Consider the following 26,027-nt stretch of genomic DNA (forward strand, 5'->3'; position numbering starts at 1 on the left):
GTCTGTCTGCGTCATTGGGACTATGGGAGGTGTGAAGGGCTTCTTCTGCTGAAGAATTTAAATATGTAAAAAAATGTGACTCAAATCACAAAATTAAATCTACCCATGTTACGTAACAACTCAAATTAAACATACTGTTGGGGCTTTTTAGTCTTGGATGCTAAATTGTTCATGTTTTATGTGCTTTACCCTCATTGCCAGCCTCTAATGTTAATGCTGTCCTATAGACAATTTAAAAAAAGAAGCATTGAGCAAGTAGTTGATTTAGAGTGGATTTTCCTCTGCCGTCCAATGAGGAGCAATGTGCAGCTAAGTGACATTTGGTTGCCAGTGATGTAATCCCTCTTTAAACTTCATGAGTGCATATAAGCAAATTACAAACCCATGGATTAGATGAACGACACATAATGAGATAGCAGCAGATATCGCTATCCAGCCTGCAGGGCGGCTGCTTGTGGGGCTTGAGATTCATCCTCTGATGTTTGACAGAATAAGAGCCATCCTAATCCTTTTCAGTTTACATATAGAAGCACAATATCTACTTTTAGTAAATATAAATATGTAAACAACAACAGCATCACTTTAATGTTTTAGTCAGCCTTTTCAATCTAGTATGATGTTTTTTAGGAATTTGCATAATTCCTAAACATTCCTCTAGTATTCATGTAAGCACCAAATGGACTTCCCCTTCAGGGAAAAGAAAATGGACAAGTTCTTACATAACTACTTATATTGTTAAAGCTGTTTCAAACTTAAATGGGGGAATGTATAGGCACACTGTGTACCGTGTTAAGCTTTAAAGCCAGGCCCTGTATCCCAGCGCGAGCTCCAGATGAGAGTCCCAATCCTTATAAAGGCAATACACTGAAGCTCCTTAATAATACAGAGTGCTGTCAGCAATTACAGTAAACAAGCTCAAAGTAGATTTCCACGTCATTTCTTCACCTTAGCTGAATCTGCTCTGAGTCACCAGATGTAAACACGCAGTATACATGATCTTATGATTTCACTGTCCGCCTATAGGTCATTTGTGTCTTAAGGATTTCAGGTTTATGTGACATCTGTCTCCTCTGAGATCTGATGGATTATATGGAGCAGAAGAAAGCTGGCAGAGGCAGGCAGTTGTGTCAGTCCAGATGAGAAACAGGCAGCTCTAAACTAGAGGTATAAATCTGCTCAGAAAAAAAAGAGAGTAAATCATAAAATGCTAATAGATTTCCCTGGTAATAAAACTATGGATGAACAGATGAAGTAAAACCCAAATCAATTATAAATGATTTGTTATGCAGTAATATTTACACAGCTGTAAAATGAATCTGCACAATTTTTCACTGTTTCAAATCGCTAAATAAATCAATAACAGTATTTATAGCTTGAAAAATGTAGAGATAATTTCATGCTGTATCATTTTACATTTAAACAGTAGCATAGCTTCAGTTAGCTAGACTTAATCAGCGTATGGGAAGAAGAGCTTATAGGGCCATTATGTGAATTTAGAGCAATGCCATGCAAAACTATGTTGTTGTTGTTGTTGTTATAAATGCATAAAACATATATAATATAACAAAAATCCAAGAATAATAGTTTGGAGCTAGCAATGTATTCCCAATTATCTGGAATTAATTAATTAGTGAAAGTGATTAGTGAAATTTTATTTTTAACTTGGTAAAATACTTTGCCTCCCAGTCATGTATTCAGTCATATTTGTAGCCACCTTTTGATACAGAATAATATGAGTAATAGCTGCTTATTGATAATGTAGCACCACAAACCGCATCCTAGAAGAAGGATATTATAAAAACCGTTTAACTCCGAATTACAGGGACGAAGCCCAGGTAAGTGTGAACATTAAGCCCCGCCCATGTTTACCTTAAAAGTCCATTGCTCGGAAGTATGATTGGCACAGAGCTACAGCTGCTTGGACGGTGAGACATGGCGGAGTTTGTAGTCTCAGTGAGAAAGCTCCTGAGAGTTTATCACACTTTTCAACATGTCGAAAGAACTTGATTTGAGGACGGCGGTGTGTTCGTGATGAGGAGCGCAGCTTAAAGAGGCAGAGTCGTGTTGTTTTCTTCCGAGACTGGAGCAGCGCTTGGGAAAATGTGTTGTCATCTTCGCGCAGTCAACAGCCTTGGGCAACAAATATGGCTACTTCTTGTGTATCCTTCAGTTCGGGTGGAAAGCTGTCCCAGCTGCTGGGTCGAGCAGAATAGTTTTGGTGAGTCACGACAGTAGCCTCGAAGTGAAGTTGACCAGCAGGGAAGATTAAGAAGCTGGATTTGTTCCGAAGCTGGTTTGGTTAAAACGGAGCGGAGCGACGCGGGGGGAGAGGGGGAGAGGAGATGGAGCCCAAGCATAAAGAGTTGTTGGAGAACTGTTACCAGAAGTTGGTGGAGTCGATAACAGATGCGGACCGAGTGGTGGATGTTTTGGCTCACTGCGGGACCCTCAGCCAGTCTGAACGCTACGAGCTGGGACACAACTGCTCCTCCAACTCGGAAAAAGTGGACCTTCTTCTGAAGATATTGATAAGTAAGGACAGGGACCATTTCGGGGAGTTCTGCACGGCTTTGGAAACGACACACCCTCACCTGCACTCTGTGCTGCTGAACGGTACCGGACCAGTGGATCATAGAACCGGTGAGACGCATGTCATGGGTAGCTAACACGATAACCCAAAGCAGGAGATAAAAATGCACAGGCAGCTTTATTTCATCAACACATAGTATGTGTGGAGGAGTCGGTGTCCCTCTTTTGGTTCTGATCCAACCTCTTTTCGATCCTCCTCTGAGCATGATCTAACTATTGACCATATGACAACTTGATGAAGGGCATGACTTTTCCTTTGGGCAAGTATACAGGCAGAGAGGGCTGCACACAATCATGTGACCTGATGCCTCTTTACACTCACACTACTGTGCTTGTTTGTGTTTACCATGTCACTAAAAGCTCAGGCTGCTGCCCTTTTGTGAAAGTATTTAATGGAACTAAAAAAGACTCATACAATCAATGTATTGACAGGCGGGGAAGAGTGTGTGTGTGAGAGAAAACGACCATCAATAATCCACTGTTGAAGTCAAATGAATGAAATGTGTGTTAATGCACATTTTGCAGCGACTTACTTTACAGCAATGTGTAGGAGACTGTATGGCAGATGCTGCCAACTTGTAGTTTGGTACAAAATAACTACAGTCAAGACAACAACAAATTGATAGATTATATTTATTTACTGAATAATGGGTTGGATAATAAATAAATGAATGCATTTTACAATGTAATATATATTCCAATGTGCCTGAGAGTCTTTTCATCTTCATCATTTAATACATTATTATAGTTTTTGTCTGAAAAGAGGGGAGATATTTGTTTTTTTTTTATGTATCCATTATTTAGGCTGTTGAGTTGGATGTCCCACAAATTGCCGGCTGTCACTCACTCCTCTCAGCTTCTCTTACACTATATTGCGTTGCCACTAAAAATGTTCCCCCAAGTTTATTTACAGTCGAGGGTTGAGAGCAGCCAAAATTGTATTTATTTATTTATTTATTTATTGCTTGTCACTCATTTGTTGTAAACATTGACCAGTTTCCCACCACTTTCGCTTATGCCTTTCTGGCTCACATAAAGCAAGAGAAATACAGTATTTATGATGGTAATGTATTCGTCAATGTTTTCAGTGTAAGCTGGTTGAGACTTATATGTGGGGCTTCTTAATTATGCTACAGCTGTCTTCATACACAGCTTGTTGTACGATAACGTTGACACAATGCCCTTGCTCAGCACCTCCACTGCAGTTTTGCATTTCAAAAGAAATAAATGTGGTGCGGTACTTTCTTTATGCACTTGTACACAGCACAGCTATCATGTCGTACTCACTGAGCAGAAGCGTGAGGTGTTAATTATGCATTTATCTTGTCATTGTTTATGAAGAGAACAAGCGCTGCAGACTAATTCAATATTTCTGAGCTTTGTGATATTTGCACCGCATTTCACAATTGTGCACTGAGTTTAAAACAGAGTGCTGATAGCAGCTTTGTGCTGCTAAAGACGTTAGTGCACAAGCATGTTCTGAGTTCAGTGTGGTGTGCACCTCCCTGTTGGTAGTCACAAATGGGTTGAACTGCCTTTTGCTACTGGGCAGACAGGTTCCTCCACTGCACAGCCAAAAGAAGGGCCTTTCCTCATGAAACCAGTAGCTGGTTACAGCCCATGTTTTTAAATGATATGCACCGTCAGTTGCCTGATCTAGTTACTCCCAAATCACCCGAAATCCCAAAGGAGGACAGAGCCTGATCACCTTTTTGAAGCAGTATTAACAAGTGAGAGTTTTGTGAGTAAACCCTGGGACAAAAATCATGCACATGAAGTACTGAAAAGGTGTGCATCCCCAAGGCCCTATTTGCTTTTTAATAAACAAAGATTTTCTGTAGTTTTAAATAACCATAGCTGAAGGGCTTGACAACAGAGAACTGTCTTTGTTTATAGATTGTTCTCCCCTTTTCATAAGGAACAATTGTGGCTGGTGTATTCATTTGACTGTAGAAATATGTGAGGATGCTGTATTCCACTATAATATCATTTATTGTTAATTTAAAGAAAAGGGGTGGAAGAAGAGAATCCGCTGTTTCATCAGCAACTCATTAACTTTATATCAGAATCGATGTGTTTTAGTCATTTGACTCATGTATGTATTTCACACAACAGACAGGCTTCTGTCCTTATTTCTACAGACGTGTTTCACAGTATACCCTCATAAATGCCTTATTGAAAATCTAGTTCCTTGTCTTTTTCAAGCTCTACTATAGTGATTGTGCCAAAACTCATAGACTAACAAACAAACAGGTGTCCTATAATAAATACTGTGCCTGAATGCATCCTGTGTTGACACAGACAGAAGACTGAAGCTGCTGGTGCCTCTGGATGCAATTGTAAACAAATTACAATTACCGTTTGATACACTCAAAGTTAATGAATACTCAGTTTCAGAATCTGTTGTGATACATTTGCTGCCAAGAAAAAGTATTCAGTCTCTTTAAAATTTGAGGATTTGTGCTAAATTAAGTGTAAAAGAGGTTTTTATCTCCTTTAGATGTTTCATCATTTCAGTAAATAATTTATGTGCACTCATGCTACTTTGTCTACAAGATGACACAACTTAATATTTATCACAATGAGCTAGATTTATCTTGGTCATTGAATGTTTTATGAGCTAATGAAAGATGTTCACTGTTGACTTTTCTTGAAGTTGCTCAATCAATGGAAAGTATGGCCTTAAAGACAGATTCGTGGAGTAAAACTCACTCATTATCAGAGCTCCTGTTAGAATACTGCACCTCTTTAAAATAATGTTCCAATGGTTCTCCTCTTTCAATTGTGTAAATTGAAAAATTTTTCAAAGATCACCAAGTAGCTAACTAAGAGTTTGACCCAAACTTGAAGATCAGACTACAGTGAGGTCAAGTCATATGACTTCCATAAAGCAGAAAAGTGAGCGAGCAATGACACAGAGCACCTTGCCTACTGAGGCAATCTCTGCTCAGAGTCATGGGAAACTTAAGCTAGAACAAGAACAAAGAGAGCTTGATCCATGGGATGCCACGGTTCCTGAGGCACATCAGTCTTTTTTCTTTTTAGGCCTTCTCTGGGAAAAAGAGGGGTGAGCCATGTTCGCTGGGCTCCTCGTAGTCTCTACTCATAGACTCCTTTAGCTAGCGGGAACTCAGCCAGCCAGGGATTGATTTAGAGTACTGGGACGTGGGTAAATAGGATCGTTTGTCATGCTCCTGCTCCAAGTCTACACTAGACTTTACATCAGGGAGGGAAGTTGCTGATTTAACTGAACTATAAGCTGCTCATTCCACAGCCAAGTAAGATCTCAGTGAATGTGCACTGCTGGCTGTTTGATCAAGGCTGCTGCAGTTTTAAAGCTCTCAAGCATCATTAAGATTCCCATTTTCTGAAAACCCTGGAACAGGTTTACATTGTAGGTGGCTAAGTAAAGTTGAAATAAAAAAAGCATTTTTGTACTATAATGTCCAAATATTGAACTAATAATAGTTTTGAAATAAGCAAAAATTGTTTCTTGTTGACGTTTCTTGTTTCACATATCACAAGATTCCACTGCATTTGTTCTTTTAATAAAATTGTACTTTTTTTGTAACTTAATTTCATTTTTTAGATTTTAATATTAATGCCTCATTGCGTATAAAAGGAAAATAAGCTAGTGCTGCCATTCAGGCTCTTCTCAAGACTTCGACATTGGTTTGTAACATAACATGATCTTCTACATAATGCTTAGTGTTGTGCTGTAGCTTCCTTTCTTTACAGTTAATTATGAATCACTGTAGGCTATAAAAGAAGGGGCTTTCACAGGGGGGGCTGTGTGATGTTGTCAGAGGAGATAAAAGGAGAAGCTCTGAGGCTGCAGCCTCTTTGGGGCCCTGGCTAGTCTGTATTCAAGCTCCCTGCCCAACTGATAATTAGCTACACTGTGCTGTCAGGCCACAGGCCCATCATCCTAAGTTGGGGAAAGTCCCACCTTATTATTCCACCAGCTGGACTTTTTCTTCACTAAAGGCTCCTGAATGTAACCCAAGCCGCAGAGCCTTGATGTACCATACAATGCTGCAGATAGTCATCTGACTATAATACAGACATGGTTGAGTACACTCTGAGCTGACTTTAATGTTTTTGTTCGCCTTGCAGGGTCTACTTACAGCGTCTTGTCCACCATGCCATCGGACTCGGAAAGTAGCAGCTCGCTCAGCAGCTTAGGTGAGTATGACGCTCATGCTAGTTTACAGATCTAAGGTAAAGAAAAGTCAAAGAAAACTTTATTTACCTGGAAAACAACAGGCCATTCAAAGAAACCAACCAAAGTTATAAATAATAGTCAGTCACTGGTCATTGCCTGTTTAGACTCTAAGCACATGCAAGTGATTACACAGATGTGAGAAGGATTTAGAAACCCTCTACCAATGCGTGTGTGTGCGCACACACTCAGACAAACCTGCTTCTTTTAGTCATTCTGAGGGTGGATTTCACTTGTCCATGCTATTAAAAGGGAAGCATAATTTGCTGATATATGTTATAAATTTACAAGGACTAAGGTTATTGAAATACAATAGTTGGCTCCTTTAAAATGTACACACCTGAAAGAGATGTAGATTTATGGTCTTGTGGCTACAATAAAGAGTTCTTACTAATGGTTTGACCAGAGCCCCTTCCACACAGACATTGTGATATAATGGCACTAAAACATCCTGATTACCCACTCATTCACAAACAACATATAAGGCTGTTGTCATGCCACCACAGAGGTACATTTATCTGTAAAGGAAGGTTAAGTCGGTTCAGTCTGAGACTATTGAACAGTGCTGTAAAGTGCATAAAGCCTACTGCTGTCATATCAACTGATAAAGCCAGGATCAGTCTCATGTCGCCCATCGTTTGACCATTGTGAACAGCACATGCTATCAGTGACATGCTGACTCCCACAGGTACTCCCGGTCAAGCCTCATCCCCTCCGCCAGCACACATGGACAGCCACCAGGTGAATGAGAAGATGGAGACTGTTCTCTTCCAGCTGAGGCACGTGACGCGCGAAAGGGACGAACTACGCAAACGCCTGGCCCTCTCTTCACCTGGAACCACCTTTGATGACTGCAGGTACTGTTTTGATCTCATAGCTACCCATTTTCCAAAACAAGCATGCACAAAAAAGTACATTGACCTTTTATGTACCCGCACTCTGAATGGAGGCATTTTACCATGTTGAGCATTAAAAGCAACAAAAAACAAAGAGGGCTATGGTGTTACGTGACGCCAAATTAGTTTGAGGTCTGTAAAACAAAGGGTTGCATGCAATTTTAACGATGCACCCCCCCCCCCCCTGTTTATCTCACTCATGCCTCTCAAATCCTCCCGTGTGGTGTCTTTAAAGCTTGATTTTGATGCATCACAATTTTCTCTCCCTGTGAAATAGACCAAACTCAAAAGGAGGTCATGATTATGAGCGTCTGAAGCTGCAGTGCATGAAGGCAATGGCAGACCTGCAATCCCTGCAGAACCAGCACAGCACCACCCTAAAGAGGTGTGAGGAGGCTGTGAAGAAGGCAGACTTCTACCAGTAAGTGGAAACCCTACTATGAGAGGACTTTGTAAATCTTTTAACAGCCGGTGCATTTGTGCTCTATGCATTCATGCTCAGCCTGCAGGGTTTCAGCTGCTATTCAGTGCCTGCTCTGACATATTCACAGCAGATTGCATAGAACAGATTTTATCTTTTGCAAGAGTAATAGGGATGAAGCCTTTATACCAGTCCAAAAGCTGATGAGTTAAGCCATGAAAAATCCTTGCAGGCATTCATCAATTTAATTTTGTTTGTTTCAGACCTTTTTTATAGCTTTCCTAGTCCAAAGTTGTCCTTTCAGAGCAAAGTTTGAGAATAGAGACTAAATTGCTTCTCCATATGTAATGCCCTTCTCAAAGAGTTCATGTCGGAGCATCCTCTGTAATCATTATCTGAACCCTGCGAGCATGGCACGGCATCTGTGCAATGAGGATAATGCTACAAACGGAGCATTTGTTGTCCGGTGAAATAAGCTGTGCCGAGTTGACATGAAGGGAAGGGTGGTCCATTTGTGTGATTTAATGATGCCATACTGTCTCCAAAGTGTAGGGAACCAACATCTGGCCCCCGACACAAACAGACAGATGAAGGATTATTGCCACGTTTAAGCCTCTCCTTCTGGACCCTGTTTGCACATCAGAGTCTTTATTTATTACTCTCCTGTCTGCCCCTGTACTTATTCATTCACACTAAACACCATGCAGTGTGAATGGGGTATCACGTTCATTTCTGACTGTTGTGTTGCAATTAGATCAATGCGTCACTTAACACATACAGGCCAGCACTGGCACACTATGGAGGATTTTATTGGTCCTTTTAGTGATCCATGATTGAACAGTAACCAGTATGTATTACATAAGATAGTCTTTACTGCTAATTTCAACTAATTGACATGAAGAGAACTCTTCTGTGTGATCGTGGTCTTGCCTACGAAATATTTTATTGTATTTATTTATTTTTTAATAGTCCTAAGGTCACAGTTATTTAGGTACTCTGTTGCAAAAAACTTAAAAATAACTGATGAAAATGATATAATTATTAAATGAATGTTTTCCATTTTTACCTGTCTTTTTGATTTTACTTGCCTCTCTTTTCCTGCTATGTCAAATTCCCATTAGATATTATATTCATTGGTTGCCAGGGATTGTGTTATTTCTGTGTTGTTCCATTGAAGTGATTGTTTGAGTAATTAACTGCAACTTTATTAATTAGTTAATAATTTTAGTGGCTCCTCAGGGCTGATATTTCTCTCTCAGTATGCCAAGTTGAAGCATTTTTTGTCACATAAGCTATATTTTTTGCAGTGTCATGCTGGAAATGATCACAGAGTGAATCGACATGTTGTGGTATCTCTACAGTACACTGCACAGCCGTCTGGCAGGTGAGCACACCCAGCTGAAAGAGGAGCTGGAAGCAATGCGACAGGACAACATACAGCTGGTCAGAGAGCACAATCATCTGAAGCAGGCCTGTGAGGAGCTGAGGAGGCTACATGAAGACGACCAGAGGGAGGTGGCTGATATGAGAATGCTGCATCAGCAGGTATCGTTCATGCTTACACCTATACAAATACATCCATAAACTGGTAAATATTGTTTGCAAACAGTGTAGCACCCCTCTTAGACACTTATTTCTATCTGTGGCCTTGAGATGCTGTCAGTTGGATTTTTATATTTGAGACAGAAATGATTCCCATCTTGGTGACCATTACTCCCAGGAGTACAGCAATCCTTGCACAAATGAGGTTGGACAAGCTTGGTCTTCCTCATGTCTCTGCCAATCAAATCAGTTTTTCAAATTGGGAGAATGACTTAACCTGTGACTCTGGGGATACAGTGCATTATTTTTCAGCGATTTCCTGTCAGGCAAAGTCTGTACCAGTCTGCACTGGTTGGGGACAGTAGGCATGTGTTGTCGGCACCACAATTTGTTAGTGTGTAAGGAGGTGAAGGCACCATTCTGCAAGTGTGTGAGAGAAACAGACCTAAGTCGGCCTCAGTCATTCAAACATGTTTGAATTTCTCGGACCAAGCCTGGACACAGTCGGGCAGTTTGAACCGATCACCGACCCGACTGCAAACTGGTGTTGTGGACAGCCAATGAAAAGAGGGGGTGAGACACTGGAGATAGCGTCAGTTTTTTGGCGGTTGGCAAACTGCACATTGTCACATTACTGCCACCAGCTGGTATGTTTGCTGCATTCAGTTGGCTTTAGTTAATTTGACAAATCCGGTTGTCCGTGATCCCTCATCAGGAGCAGTTAAGTGTGTGAAATCTGCTGAAGCCAGTCTGTTGGTGTGTCCTCCTAGTTTTTTTTTAAATCTATTAAGACTGGGAAAGTCGTGCAGTGTGCCCCCAGCTTTAGCCTCATTGCAGTCAGAAGGTTGTATCATTAAATATCGCAGGACCATAACCAAGGGTAATGTTTTACAGAACTGCTCGATAGCATCTATATGTGCCTCATTGTCCCCATGCCATCATTAGGTAAACGAATGTTCAGCCTCAGTCAAATTAGTAATCAAATTAGCTGAGTGATGTCAGTCCAAAGGCAAACTTTATTTTGTAGTTGGTACTTGGCACAAATTACATGCATATAATATATACTTATTATGAAAAGGCCACCAAAAGTTAAAAAACAGCATATTTGAACTGTATTCTGGTTTGTCCATTTGGTGCCCTTTTTATAATATGTATTGTAAGCTGATGTAAAGGAAAATCAAACCAAGCGCTTGCCTTGTGGTATCCAAGGTTACCATGTTATATAGATTGTTTCCTGTGACATTTGACATGGAAGAAAAGTCCCTGAAAAAATATTTATTAATTATTAGGTGTGTATTATTCACAGCTGGCACTGAAATGTCCCAAGATCACCTCTCAGGAAAGATCTCAGGAAGAATTTGTAAAGTTGAAAATGGTTTAACAGGCAAAATCATGTATGGACTGTACTTCTTGTTCCGGCTGGTGTTTGCACCCCAAACAAACTCAACTAGAGTATGACTGGAAGCTGAGGCTGTCCTTTTCACATGCTCCTGGCTGTTTAATTAAAGAACCAAAGCAAACAGGCAAATGCACATTTTGTTTCAACCGTACCAACCGCAAGGAAGCACTGTTACTGTCGATGTCATGCAGGTTTCTGTCCTAAGTCTTAAAGAAGCGTGAAACCAAATATAAGAAAATGTTGCTTTTTACATACCTGTTTGTGGAAACAGATTTGTTTTTGGTGAATTTGTAAGCTGGCTTTAATGCAAGCTTTGATCAAATTAAAGTGATCATTACATTGTTTGCAGTATTTTACCCTTCTCACTATTCTACCCTTTTAATGCTCCCCAAATGGATTAAATAAATAGATACATTTTGACACTCTCTTTCAATAAGGTATCTGAATAATGTCATTTGCAGGTAATGAGAGAAGGGTCATCTGATGTCGTTAACAAGCTCTATGACACAGCTGTGGACAAGTTGGAGGCCATGAAGGGTGACTACGAGACTCTGAGGAAGCGCTACAATGATAAGACAGCCAGTCACAATGCAGATCTGAGCCGACTGGACCAGGCTGAAGAGGAGAACCACCGGCTGCAGAAGCAGCTAGACATGCTGTTGAAACAGAGAGATGCTGCCATCCTCTTTCAGCAGCAGTACTCCTCCTCTATGAGAAGGTAAAGCTGAAAATATCCCACTGACACAAAAACATCAACTCAGCAGCCGTTAAAAAAAGACTAATGATGAAGAGCAGTTGCAGCAAATTATGGTACAAACTGAGTACTTGAGTTTAGCGCCAAAGTCAAATCTGCACAGTGCTTAAAACGTGCTTAATCCCAGGCAGATGAAGCTTTACAGATGAGCAGATGCCTTCCTATTTTAGGTTTTCTTTTATGATGCTGAGACTGATTTTTTTTTTTTAAAGCATGTGTTTATATTGGGCACACTATTTAGCAGAGGTTAGAAAATATAAATCTGCATAGGAGAAAAATTGTATAAAAAAAAGAAGGTACCAAATGTACTTTTTTACCCATGTGGTACAGGTTTGACAACACGCAGCAAGAGCTGTCCAAGGCCATAGCCCAAAATAAGGAGCTGCAGCGAGAGATGGAGCGGCTGCAGTCGGAGTCAACACGGCTTAAGACCCAGCAGCTAAAGGCAGTGAAGGACTGTGAGAAGTACAAGGAGGAGCGAGACTCTGTTATCAGTGAATACAGATTAATTATGAGTGAACGGGACCAGGTGATCAAAGAGGTGGACAGGCTTCAAACAGGGCTGGAAACCGCAGAGGCAAAGCTCAAGAACAATTCCTCAGAGAGACGAGTGGCCAACGAGGAGCTGGAAGCTCTCCGACAGGTAAAACGGCTTAAATACTTGAAAATGTTTTGATGAATCCATAAGATATCTCCATTGTGTAATGTTTGTGTGACATGAAGGAGCTGGCCTCAGCACTAGTAGACAGGGACCGAGCAATCTGCGAGAAGAACGAGCTGCTGGAAAAATACTGCCATGAGGTGAAGGACAAGGCCGAGGCCCAGAAAGAGCTGAGCCAGGCTTGCAAGGACATCGAGATGGCACGTGAGGAGAGGGATGTGGCCCGCAAGGAGAGGACAGAGGCCATCATCCAGAGGGACCAGCTGCTGCGAGAGTATTACCAGGCCAGACAGGTACCCAGACAGACGGGTGATTCATCATTACAAATGGAGGGATTGATTTATTTCTCTGACAATAATCCCTTCATCCCATCTCATATAGTAGCAGGAAATGTTTTTTCATCAACAGTGCGGTTTTCTCACATTGATTTCTGTTGAGAAATGTGTGCATTGGCTGTTGATCAATTTTCAGGGATTGTCAGATTAATTACAGTAAAGGTCTGAGATTCCTACATTAGGTAATTAGCTACAATTACAGTGATAAACCTTCAGAACCTGGGTCTGAAACTGAATCAGGAATGCATAGTTAAGCCAACAATAGCACAGACTAATGCCATTGATGTAACAGTGAATTTAATTGATGCTTGCACTACACAACAGTCTGTACAGCAACTGGGAATGAGTGGGAGCTGGCATGTGCTAAAGACTCCCAGTGAGATTTACATTTATTCTATATCTGACCCACTTCCAACCACAATCCAATCTATGATAGTGTGCAGCAGTTTTTGTAAATACATTTTTTTTCCTTAACTGCATTACAAACGCTACATTCAGCTTGTGATCTAAAGAGGATGAGTGTGCATCCACTTGATTGGTAAATATAATGAGATGAGTTTATATATATCAAAATGGTTTAGCTTTTGCTAGGCAACTGTGTTTTTTTGTTTTAAAATGTGCTTAATTTGGACAATAAATCATGTCCATCATACAATAAACCTCCCTATTGGACTAAAAACTTTGAGCTGCCTATGTTGTTGACTTTTATTATCTGACACTTCTGTCCTCCTATAGAAACAAGACTCTGCCACTCTGGATATGGAACGAGCCAATAAGGAGATTGAGATGCTGAGGAAGCAATATGAGGCCATCTCTCAGGAGTTGAAAGAGGCTGTGCAAGAGGCCGAGGTAGCGAAATGTCGACGGGACTGGGCCTTTCAGGAGAGGGACAAGATAGTGGCTGAGAGGGAGAGCATACGGTAGGCAATGCAGTGTGTGTTATTTACTCTGCATATCAGTGCAAAGAGACTTGGGCCAAAAATAGGTTTATTTGTATTGTCTATGCTGCGTCTTTCAAATATGTGTCTCTCTCAGCACGCTGTGTGACAACCTGAGGCGAGAGAGGGACAGAGCTGTGAGTGATCTGGCAGATGCTCTGAGGAATCTGGATGACATGAGGAAGCAGAAGAACGAAGCTGCACGGGAACTCAAAGAACTCAAGTGCGTCTTTCCTCCGCACATTTTGTTTTCTAGACGTGCACCATTTTCTACTCTATTTTAGGTTTTGTATGAATTGCATGCACACTCTTCTGTGCCAGCCTTTGGAGTAATGATGTCACTGACTACTAAAAGCTGAGGTGAGACTAAGTAGGTAATAAGTAACACATTTCGTGTTTCCTGTAGGGAAAAGTTGGATGACCAGTTAGAAAAGGAAGCAAGATATCGGCAGCTCATGGCTCACAGCTCACATGATTCAGCCATAGACACAGACTCAATGGAATGGGAGACGGAAGTTGTGGAGATTGAGAAGCACAGAGTAAGATCCCTTTATCGTTTTCTTCCTTGATAAGTTGATGCTTTATTTACTTGGTGGTGCTATTACTCTTATTTTATTTTTTTTTTAGGACATGGATTTGAAAGCACTTGGGTTTGATATTGCGGAAGGGGTAAATGATCCTTATTTACCGGGAGACTGTGGCATATTTGTCACTAAGGTGGATAAAGGAAGTATTGCTGAAGGACGATTACGGTAAAGTCTCTTTCCCCCTTACCTTAATACATACAACTTGTTTGCCCTCTATGATTTAAGGTTTTATTCACTGAAACCATCTCTGATTTCTCTGCACAGGGTGAATGATTGGCTGCTAAAAATAAATGATGTGGACCTCACCAATAAGGACAGGAAGCAGGTGATTAAAACAGTGCTGAGCGGAGAGGGAGTGATCAATATGGTAGTACGGAGAAGGAAGTCTCTGGGAGGACGGATCGTCACTCCTGTCCAGATAAACCTGGCTGGACACAAAGGTCAGTTTCAGCATAAAACAAATGAAATTTAGCATTCAAATCACTAACTGTTGACACAAAAAAGTGTACTAGTTGTTTTCTTTCTGTTATCTTTTAGACAGTGGTATTGGTTTGGAATGTGGAGTTTTTGTTGCCACTTTGGCTGCAGGGAGTCCAGCTGCAAGAGACTGCACTCTTACTGTTGGTGATAGAGTGTTAGCTGTGAGTACACATTTCACAAAGATAATGTTTAAGCTGCATGACAAAAACCTATTTGCTGCCAGGACACAGCTAGCAAGCATTTGCACTATTCTCTAGTGCCCTCTTCTGGCCACAGGCTTAAAGGAATGTACTGGAGTGTGACTCCCATGTATGCTTTTGCAAGACAAAGTATGCATCTTGTTGTCTTTGAAAATAAGTTTTATTTTATTTTCATATTTTGCACACAGATTAATGGAATTGCGCTTGATAACAAGTCTCTCTCTGAATGTGAGTCTCTGTTAAGGAGCTGCCGCAATTCTCTCAGCATCTCCCTTGTGAAGGTGAATATCTTACAACACAAACTCCACATTGTTGTAACTCTTATCATGAAATCATATAAACTCCTGAAACTGGGAGTCACTAACTCTTGTTAATTGATTAAATATTAACTCTTGCCTGTCCCTCAACAGTTCCTTCCTCAGAGCTGTTCTGGCCAGAGTTTATTTGAAGCTTTCAGAGACTCAGAAAAGATCCCTCGAATCCAGCCCTATGATGTTCACATCAGGAACTGCAGGAATTCTAAGCATAACTGCTCCACACAAACTGACAGCTGCAGCTGTGACAGCAGAGGGGATGAGACTTGTAAGGATACCGTTGACTCTCTGGACAGCAGCATCAGTGCTCATTCCCACCACAAACCCTTCTCCAATAGCTCCCTACACTCCCGCTCCCTTTCCACCTCCCACAGTCCTTCAGAGGCCCACCCAGACTTCTGCTATAGAAGGCAGGACATCCACCATCGCCCCTTCACCTTTACCCCTGTAGTTCCTGAGTGCAGCTTACCTCAAGCCACTGCGGACCAAGTACAGATCCCACTAGCGAAGCCGAGTGGTGGCACATGGCCTAAAGTCATAGCTGGAGCTTCTATTCCTGAGTGCACCCAGCTGTCCATCTTTAAAAAACCCAAACAGAGGAAGTCCATCTTTGATGTGAATGTGTTCAGGAGACCTGAGACAGCTCCAAAACTGGACTACATGTCTCTGTCTCAGTTACCGAAGCACTCCCCACAGAGCTCAGTATCTGAATCTGCTCAGACGCCCCCGACTCCACCAGCAAGGAGTGACTCATTTAGATTTAAACATCGGCAACAGAACAGCTCGGCCTCTGACTCCACTATCACTACAGGTACACCGCCGGCCTCCCCAGCCCAAGTTACAAGCCCACGGGATGAGGGAGAGGTCAGGAAGCAATGCTATTACTCTGATACTCCTTCAGGAGAGACCAAGGGTAGCTCCAAGAAATCTGGTGAAGAGGAGGGGAGTTTTCACAGGATGGAGGTACAGGAAAAGAAGAGGTACCGGCCAAAATCAGCACCAGCACTACGACGAAATGTGACTCCATTACACATCCCTGTTCCTATGCAGGTAACTATAGTATGATTTGCCATCTTGGAAAGACTTATTGAACTTTGATAAACAAAATAATTCGGCGAATGGTTGTCGGTCACAACATTTTTATTATTTGCTGTTTGGTTGCTTCTGCAGGTACAGAGTTTCTCTAATGATGAACACTCCCCAGAGCCAGTGGACCTGTTACGCTTCTCTCCTATGCGAACTAACCGGTACAGCATGCCATTTGCACCCCCAATCTACAGCAGCATCACATCACGTGAGTAATCTTCCATCAGTCTCCTCTTCATTATTTAATGTCTTCTTTCATTCACTTGTGTCCTTCCTTGTTTGCTTACTTTCATGTTTCTGCTTTTCTTCCCCACTTGTTTACTTTGTCCTTTATTCTCTACCTTCATTTTTCTTCTTTCTTTCTTCGTTTCCTTTCGCTGTTCCTTCCTCTTTTTGATTGGTTTTCCTCATTCATCTTTTATGATTTTCCTTCTTTCTTATCTAACTTTTTGCCTTTTGTGGAATAAGTGATATAGCACATATTCATTGGACAGAAATGGTGTGATTTTCCTTTTGAATATTGAAAATGTCATATTTGATCTGTCAGTTCACTCTTTGTATTCCTCCAGACCCAGCACAGCGAGGTTTGGCACCATGTCCTGCTGTGACGGCTGTCATGAGGAATCCAGTCTACACTGCCTGGAGCCATGAGATCCAGAACAATAACTGTCCTCCAGCACCCAGCTCAGGCCACGCACATTCACACACAAGGTGTTCTGAACAAGTCTCTTATTAGTGCAATTTTCTCTCCAGATATTTTGTCTCAGTTTTACTTTCATTCTTCATGGTGAAACTGGTTTCACCTGTCATGGTTTCCTATTATGGCAGGTACAAATGTCACACAGTGACACTGAATTATTGATGTCTAAATTATGTTATTGCACATACAGTACGCACACCGCCCTAGATCCTATGAACAGATGGCATACAGCAGATTATATCTTGTTCTGGGTTGAATAATTGACCACCAGTGAGACTTACACAAGCCTCTTTCTCCACTTTTAGCCCCCAGCATCAAGGTCGTCTCAGTCTGGACCTCAGCCACAAGCGCGCTGGAGACTTGACTGAGACAAGCTGCAGCCAGCCACCACACAGCACTAACTCCTTGCCCTCCAGCACTAGACTAAGTATGTATGATGTCCTAGTTTGGACCATTTGGTTAAATAGTGCTGCAATTGATCTCATACAAGCTGTTTATGATATATTTATGACAGTCACTTAATTCATGCATGGCTAGAAATTTGTGAGAAAGTTCCCTCTGTTTTCTTTAGGCTCCACTGGTACTTTACAGTTTAGGGCAGAACGTATCAAGATCCCCCCAACTCGTTATCCTCGCTCCACTGGATCTGACAGAGGTACTGTCCCTTTTGGCGGCTACAACATCTGATGAGTGAATATTACTGCTGCACAGAAAGCCTGACTACCTGCATACTTTTTCTTGTCTCTAACTCCAGGCTCGCTCTCACATTCAGAGTGCAGCAGCCCGACACCACCGATGTCCCCTGTCAACCTAGAGACATCGTCTTTCACCAGCAGCCAATCACAGAGCTCCATTTCCACCCAGCCCAGGATATCAGTCAGCCCAGCTTTAGTTGGTGACAGACGGAAGGATGGGTAGGCCAGCCCCTTGTCCGGCTCCTTATACTGCCATCACTCAGCAGAACCAGACATGTTTTCCACCATTCGTCTGTACTTCTGTCTGATTCATTGTGATTGAGTGCTTGTAACGCAGTAAACAAAGCTGTGAGCACACCAACTTGCCATCTATAATCTGATCCTCCCCTCTTTCTTCCTTTGCTGCTAATCATTATAACCTGAAATCTTTCTCTTCTGCTTTGGGTGATGAATCTCTCTGTCTTTCCTCTCTCCATCTGCTTCTCAGATTTGTCTCTTACTGCACTTCCTCTGTTAGACTTCCGCTGGCAGTTAAGCCCAAGTTCTTCTCTTTAAGAAGCTTGAGGTTTGTCATGTGCTGCCTGTAGCACAAGACCATGTGAAATATAAATGTTATAATCTCATTTAGCATCAGCGATGCTCGTCTTGTTTGAATGTTTAATAACCCTAATAATAAAATGTATGAGTATCCTTCTAAGTCATCATCTTTTCTTTGCTTTTTACTTATTCACAATGCTGTTAATTTTGTATGATTGCATGACATTGAGTTGAATTTTAAAACCACTATGCACACCACCTCTGATAATACAGTGTATTTTTGAATCTTTTACACTGAAAATCAATCAGATTGCAGGCAATATCACTAAAATATCACTGGCATGCCACATCCTGTCAGCAGACTTTGCCCATCATTTGTTGATACTTTACATATAACAAAATTTTCTTTCTCCCTGAAGGCCATACTTGGGGGAGCCACGCAATGTAACGGTGCAGAAAGGAGCAGAACCACTTGGCATCTCCATTGTGAGTGGAGAGAACGGTGGTGTATTTGTGTCCAAAGTGACGGCAGGCAGCATTGCTCATCAAGCTCGTTTGGAGTACGGAGACCAACTACTTGAGGTACCGCCATCGCAATGCTCTAACTCCATATGTACCTACAATATGATTTATTCATTATTTGCCTGCTTCAAATAAACCCTTTTTGTTTCCAGTTCAATGGTATCAACCTTCGCAATGCCAATGAGCAGCAGGCTCGGCTGGTGATTGGGCAGCAGTGTGACACAGTCACCATTTTGGCTCAGTATAATCCTCACATGTTCCAGCTGGGAAACCACTCTCGTTCAGGGTAAGGGGAAGAAAAAGTTAACACACACTTGTCCGAAAACAAGTTATTTGTAGCTCAAAATTTAATTGAACACAATTATACACGTTACCAAATTCATTTGAATTTGGTGAATTAATTAATGAATTTATTGGATAATGTCTATTTAGTTCTCGGATGGAGTCAATCAGCAACCAGCCCACACCCCAAGACAGTGGAGCCACCACCCCTGACAGTCACTCTATTGTTGATACATTGAGTGAGCAGGATGAGGGCACCATGACACCGCCCTCCAAACATACAACTCCTGCAACTAGTCCTCACAACTCCTTCAGGTGGTGACTCGTTTCTATTCATTGCATTGAAATTTGTGTCATACTATCTGTAAAAGAACACAGTAAAAGGCACAAAGTATGTTGACAACTTTTATAAATTAAAAAAAAAACAAACAAAACCACAGGTGAGGCAGGTCAGGTCAAAGCAGCTCTAAGTGACAATATGGCAGGGTGACAGGGTGTAGACTGAGACCTCAGAGGTTGTTTGTCCATAGAGTCCAAGTCCTTCTACCAACTGTAACAGTCAGATTACTCACATTTGACTGTTGGGGTTCTTTTCAGGCTTCCTGGCTCTGTTGCATGCAGGGCTGCAGAACCCCGACTCGTGAGGTTGAAGAAAATCCATGTGGAACTTGGAGTTCAGATCTGTGGTGGAAACCTTTACGGCATCTTTGTGGACAGTCTGGATGATTACAGTCCTGCTAAATCCCCCGATGGCCTTCTGCCTGGAGACTTAGTTTTGGAGGTATCTGCAGTGTTTATCTGTTTTCAGGTTGGATGGTTTATGTATGCACATTATTGGACACCATTCAAAAGTTAGCCTGTGTGTTTTTTTGCACAAGAAGATGCACTGTATTTACACATTCAGGCAGATGAGGTCAAACTTTTGTTCTTTTCTGCTTTGTTTGTCTTGCTTTTACTGATGATGAGTCATTCTGTGTCGACAGAAGAGCTCTGTGTCCTTTTGTCAGCTGTGTAATTTGTTTTCATACAGTACAATGGCATCAGCATGAAGAATAAAACTAAAGAAGATGCCTACCTGGAGATGTTGAAACCAGCTGAAACAATCACATTTAAGGTCCAGAACTGCGTCGACAACCTCACTGCAATCAAAGAGTCTCCAGGAGATGGATTTTATATAAGGTATTTATCAAACTAAAACCATATCAAAGCTGTTTTGCAAAATTGAGTTGATAAACACATGTCAACTGAAAGACATAAATCATCACTATGGTGTTTGGGAATGGTTAAGATCCCTAGTTAAACTAACATAAACATTTAAGCTGTTACATCCTTGTTTTCTGTTGTCAGAGCACTTTATGAGAGGGTGGCAGAGGCGGAACAGGAGCTGAGCTTTAAGAAAGACGACATCTTGTATGTTGAAGACACACTACCAAATGGCAACTTTGGCTACTGGATGGCCTGGCAACTTGATGAGAATGCACAGAAGCTGCAGAAAGGGCAGATTCCAAGTAAATACATGTGAGTCCAGTTTGTAGATTACGTGTACACTTCCCTATGTATTTCTGAATTATAAGGAGCATTAGAGGTCATGTGTTAATATATTTCTTGAAGGGTGGACCAGGAGTTTTACAGGAGACACAGCATGGCTGATATGAAAGATGATAATGGCACCAGCAAGACCCTGTCAGCTGCTGCTCGGAGGTCATTCTTCCGTCGTAGACTAAAGCACAAACGCAGTGGATCCAAAGATGGGAAGGACCTGATGGCTCTGGATGCCATAAGCACAGATTCCTTACCCCTCACAGAGGGTAAGAAATCCTCTACTGGTTGTTGTACTGTCTACTGAATGGCAATACAGAGTTTCTTCTTTTTATTTGCTACTCTTTCTGTGTCTCAGACGGTGTGAGTCTGATGTATCAGCGGGTTCAGAAGGTGGAATCCTTGTCCCCTCGACCAGTGCTTATCTTGGGTCCTTTGCTGGAGGCTAGTAAGGACATGTTGGTGAAGGAGGCTCCCACCAAGTTCTGTCGTTGTCTGCCTGGTGAGATGCTGCAGTAGACACTTTTATGTGCCTGCTAGGTTCCTGTTGTACAAGAAGGCTGAATTAAAAGCTAATTAATTAGGAACAGATACAGAGTTCAAGCACTATACAGTTTTTGTACATTTTTTAAAAATAATTTCACTTTCAGAAATCATGAAGGCATCTCAGCAGGCAATAGAGCGGGGAGTAAAGGATTGCGTATTTATTGACTACAAACGCAGGAGTGGCCATTTTGACGTGACGACTGTTGCATCAATAAAGGAGATCACAGAGAAGGTAAATTCATCTCCAACAAACTCTAAAGAGGGGCAGCAAGCAAGTGTGCTCTATAAATGGAAAATTTGTGCACTACTATTTTACAAATTAGAAATCCAGAGGCTTGACTTTGTAAAATGCAGTTTTCTGCAGCAGTCGGCTTTGAACCATCCCCCATTTGTCATGACTGTTGTCTTTTGCTTACATTTTCTCCCATAGGACTCTCACTGTTTACTTGACATTGCCCCTCATGCCATCGAACGTCTTCACAGCGTTCACATCTACCCAATCGTCATATTCATTCGCTACAAAAATGCCAAGCAGATAAAGTGAGTAATCCCATGCCTCTTTTATAGATGTTTGTCTCAAATGCTTTTCAAAGAGATTTGTTTGCCTTCTGACATGTCTGGTGTGTATTAACCATTATTTTTTTTCTGTTGCCACTGCTGCAAAAATAAAGTTCAGCACCATAGAGAAAATTTCATCCAAAGATTTTGATTTAAAAAAAATGTGCAGAAATGTGGGACAGGGGATTCACAAAGTAGGAAAACAGATTGTCTAATGATAAATTACAATCAAAAACATTTGGCTGAAGAGGATTAATGTTAGAATGACCAGAGTGCCAGCTCCCCTTTCAGGAAATATAATTCTTGATTGCGCTCTTAATTTTCCTTGTGTTGAGACCGACATCCGCAGAAGTCGTACTGCATTTATAATCGCCATCCGTAGAACAGACTTGATTGATCAACCTGATTTGATCAGTGTTATTAGATCGAAGGCTACGCCTGCCCTCTCTTCCACCACCTGCCTGGTTTTTGATCAGCTGATGGTGATATCTCCCCTCTGCTTTTTCATTTGTAATCGCATGGGAAGATTAAATTTGCTTGTACTTTATGCACAAACACACGCACACAATGAGGACACACTCAGGTCTGGCAGGAACAGGCTTTCTCTGCCACACACACATATATGAAACGGTGCAGCAGGCAAACATGGTTTAGATTGATTCCTGCTAAGCCTTCACTGTCATCAGCTGAGTGCCAGCTGTCCAGGGAGGGGCTGTGTTTCCGCTTTGTGGCGTGGGTGGCTAAAAACTCTCACCGCCCCCACCCAATCGCAGATTCCACACAGACACACCTCTCTGTGGGTGCCTGCGGCAGACTGACACAAGCTCAAGGTTTTTCTGGGGGTTTTATCCTCTGGGAGGCAACAGCACAGCAACACGGCTGCATACTGAGTGCCAGGGAGTGAAGGGAGTGTTATTCTAGGTTAGGTCACAGACTCAGTCGAAGATGACCGCTGGTCATATGACTTTTTCTCAACACTGTGTGCAGATATAGATTGAATGAGTAGGATGGAAGAGACATTTCACTGAAAGTTGTACTGTTAAACATTTAGAGAGAAAGTAGAGATTTTCATTTATGTGTTTGAACTGACCAAATGAACCTTGTAGTCAAATGCTCAGAACATCTGCTGTTATTTATGTAGTTGATGCTAAATACCATATTCCCATGTCATGATTAAATATGTAAACAAGCGCCTGCCTTTTTTATCATAATGCAGTGGAATCATTGCAAATTACATTCATGTAAACATTTAAACATCCTAACTTTTTGAAACGCTCATATTGGACTCTGGATTTTGGTATTTAAAAGACTTGAAAAATAGCTGAAAGCATACAAAGACCAGCTTTTAAGTAATGAAGTAATTAAGACATGATGACACCCAGTGTAATCCCAAGAATCTTATATCCAATATTATTCATGGGGCTCCGAGATACTCTGACTTTTTTGTTGCAGTGATGTTGCACCTTGTTATTAAGGTTTCCAGGATGCTGAAAATGCTGATGTTTATTCTTCAGAGAGCAGAAGGACCCTTTGTACCTGCGGGATAAACTCTCACAGAAACATTCCAAGGAGCAGTTTGAGGCGGCACAAAAAACAGAGCAGGAGTACAGCCGCTTCTTCACAGGTTGGTGGAATTATTACAGCAATTATTTGTGTAATCTCTGAGTACTGCTGAAGGGCTGAACAACAGTTTGCAGGCCTGTTATAGGCTCACTAACATCAAGTCGCACCAAACGTGTTTAGTGGTTTCCATTGCGGCATCCCTCGTTGATGTATTTGTTTTATGTGACTGTCTGGTTTTAAATAGTGTGTCTGAAGGTTATCTGAGGTTTCTGGAGCACAGTGTCTCTGTGTTCTTGCAGTTAAAAGTTTTGGTATCTGGAGCAGCAGACAGTCCGAGACACCCAACTGTCCAGCTGATTAATGACTTCATAAAAAAAGAGGCGACTTAAATGGGAAAGGATTTGGCATTGAACACATACCTCTGCTGATCCCTTCTAATGATGAGAAGTGACTGGGCAACTTCTGCACACAAGCCTCAATAATTAGAACTATAATTATCAGCAGTTATAAATTACAGGCAGAGGAGCTGATCACATACAGTGCTAGCAGTAAAAACCGCCAATCTTGTGGGGATATAAAACAGTAGAGAGAACATTGATCAACAAGGATTTAATGTTGTTTACACTGATTTCATTGTACAGGGAATATTGTTGGGTTATTGCTGTTGCTTGGATAAGGTATTCATATTAGTCTGTGGGACCTTGGCTAAATGCCATTTGTTAAAAAATGGTGGTTTAAAAAAAACAACACGTACAATACATAAGCATGTCTTGGCCATATTTGATAAAACCCTGACCTAGAATAGTCAAAAAACACTTAAAGTTTGCATGCTTTTGTTGTGCAAAAATACAATAAATATTGTTGAATGTAATACTAGCCATAATTTGAAATGTAGCAAAAAAGAAAGTCTAACCTCATTCCCTAGTTTTAGTGGGAAATTATCATAGAGAGCCAAGCCGTTTTGTGTTCCAAGCTATGAACATGTATTATATTATTCAACAAATATATACTAAAAACAGGCAACTGGCTGCAGGTTTAAACATTGCTATATTTTGTTTACACTCCCCCTGTGAATACCCCCACTCCCCAACCCCACCCTTACTGTTTTGCAGGTGTTGTCCAAGGTGGCAGCGTCTCCTACATTTGCACTCAGATCATGACCATTGTGGAGCAGGAACAGAGTAAAGTTTTGTGGATTCCAGATGGAGCCTTGTAAAAAAAAAATGTCACTTCTCGCTACACAAATATTAGACAAGAAGTCATTTTTATCATTATGGGGACACAGTAAATCGGTACACAGCAACACACAGTAGTCAATACTTATATATCAGCACTGATGATGCAATATTCCCACTTACAGTAGTGATGTACTGTACTGCAGATAGGTTTGTTTACACTAGCATTTAATACTTGAATGTTTTAATTTGCCCTCATATAGTAGCACTCCTTTTAAATCCCGTGCTGGACCACATGCAAACTAAAGACCGTAAAGTGAAGACATAACGGACCACTGTGTTCACCCCCTCTATATATTTATACCTGGCATTTAATTTATCTAATCAAATCAAAGATGTCTGTTATGAAGCTTTGTTTTACAAATGCAGCTGTGTAGTTTATAGAAAAAGATGGTATTTTACAAGTAATGTTCTTATTTATAGAGAAGTGTCAAAGTTCCTTCACATCGTGTGTTTTTTTTTCTTCGCTTTTTCCATTTCAGTCCTTAAAGACAATATTGTGCCAAGCTAAATGTATGTATACCTTCTATTAACGTCCATCCTAAAGCATACAGCAGGTTCGCTAGTTTTACCAGCTCACTGCCAAAATTGTTCCTCTGTGTCAAGTGGATTTCTTTTTTCTTTAAAGAAGGGATATTTTATTTCATGTGCAGCTGCCAGCTAAATGAGTTGATTTTTATTTTATTTTATTTTTTCCAGTCACTTACAACATTTCATCTTCAACTTGGATGAAACACTTTAGGCCAGGTTTTACTATCCAAATGAAGGGTTAATATTTCTATCAAAATATTAAAAACAAGCGTTCAGTAAACGGGATGTAAAGGTGTCTGTGTGCTCTGTTGTGTTGAGTAACTTTGGCAGCTTGTGCAGTGCACTGTTTGATCACCAGGGGGAGTAGTCCACCACAACAGGTAAGGTAAGGTAAGACATCTTCGTCGCTCTTCTTTAGCACAGTATCATATCGTTCTACGCACATACTGTCACATAGTAATTACTTCTGTGTGGCAGTGAATTATTTTTTATAAGATCAAGTTTATACTTTAAAGGGAATGCCTTTATATGACTATATAATTAAAGTGTGCCACACAGATCGAGATGTTTCTGTGTGGCTTTAATTGGTTAGTAAAACACACATTTTAGCATGTAAAACTGAGAGGAAACATTTCATAGGTTTTAACATCGGAAGTGGAGCAGAAAAATCGTTTGAAGCCGTCTCTATGGCAACACCCTTTTGGAAATTAATAGAAATGTAATCAATTGCTGTATTTGGTATAAAGCTCACGCTGCCTTTACGTAACTAAGAGTTTTACGGGAGCAACGCAAAGTTAGAATAATAAAAAATTGATGAATTGGTCACTATAAATAACCAGACGATAAGCATCGACGTCTGCAATTGATGGCTCCTCCCCCCGCTACCTGTAAATCT

General features: G+C 41.2%; 1 protein-coding gene across 3 annotated transcripts; it reads left to right on the top strand.

The window, feature by feature from the left end:
• Nucleotides 1-1,897: 1,897 nt before the first annotated feature.
• On the top strand, nucleotides 1,898-25,417 carry LOC114451768 (disks large homolog 5-like). Of its 3 annotated transcripts, none has more exons than XM_028430613.1 (34): nucleotides 1,898-2,640; nucleotides 6,706-6,774; nucleotides 7,500-7,668; nucleotides 7,985-8,128; nucleotides 9,490-9,673; nucleotides 11,531-11,787; nucleotides 12,154-12,466; nucleotides 12,547-12,777; nucleotides 13,555-13,739; nucleotides 13,855-13,980; nucleotides 14,164-14,296; nucleotides 14,385-14,509; nucleotides 14,609-14,784; nucleotides 14,882-14,985; nucleotides 15,213-15,305; nucleotides 15,435-16,388; nucleotides 16,509-16,632; nucleotides 16,994-17,135; nucleotides 17,430-17,551; nucleotides 17,696-17,779; nucleotides 17,879-18,038; nucleotides 18,307-18,384; nucleotides 18,776-18,938; nucleotides 19,031-19,164; nucleotides 19,311-19,475; nucleotides 19,758-19,941; nucleotides 20,191-20,339; nucleotides 20,508-20,678; nucleotides 20,772-20,968; nucleotides 21,058-21,201; nucleotides 21,350-21,477; nucleotides 21,676-21,785; nucleotides 23,318-23,427; nucleotides 24,479-25,417. In XM_028430613.1, exons 1-34 carry the CDS (start codon nucleotides 2,343-2,345, stop codon nucleotides 24,580-24,582), a joined length of 6,030 nt encoding a protein of 2,009 aa, XP_028286414.1. In that variant the 5' UTR covers nucleotides 1,898-2,342; the 3' UTR covers nucleotides 24,583-25,417. The 3 variants fall into 3 exon arrangements, with proteins under 3 accessions (XP_028286414.1, XP_028286415.1, XP_028286416.1); XM_028430614.1 differs by having other exon boundaries at nucleotides 7,515-7,668; XM_028430615.1 differs by lacking the exon at nucleotides 18,307-18,384.
• Nucleotides 25,418-26,027: the final 610 nt, after the last annotated feature.

Source organism: Parambassis ranga, chromosome 19 (assembly GCF_900634625.1).
Source record: "Parambassis ranga chromosome 19, fParRan2.1, whole genome shotgun sequence".
Taxonomy (NCBI): Eukaryota; Metazoa; Chordata; class Actinopteri; family Ambassidae; genus Parambassis; species Parambassis ranga.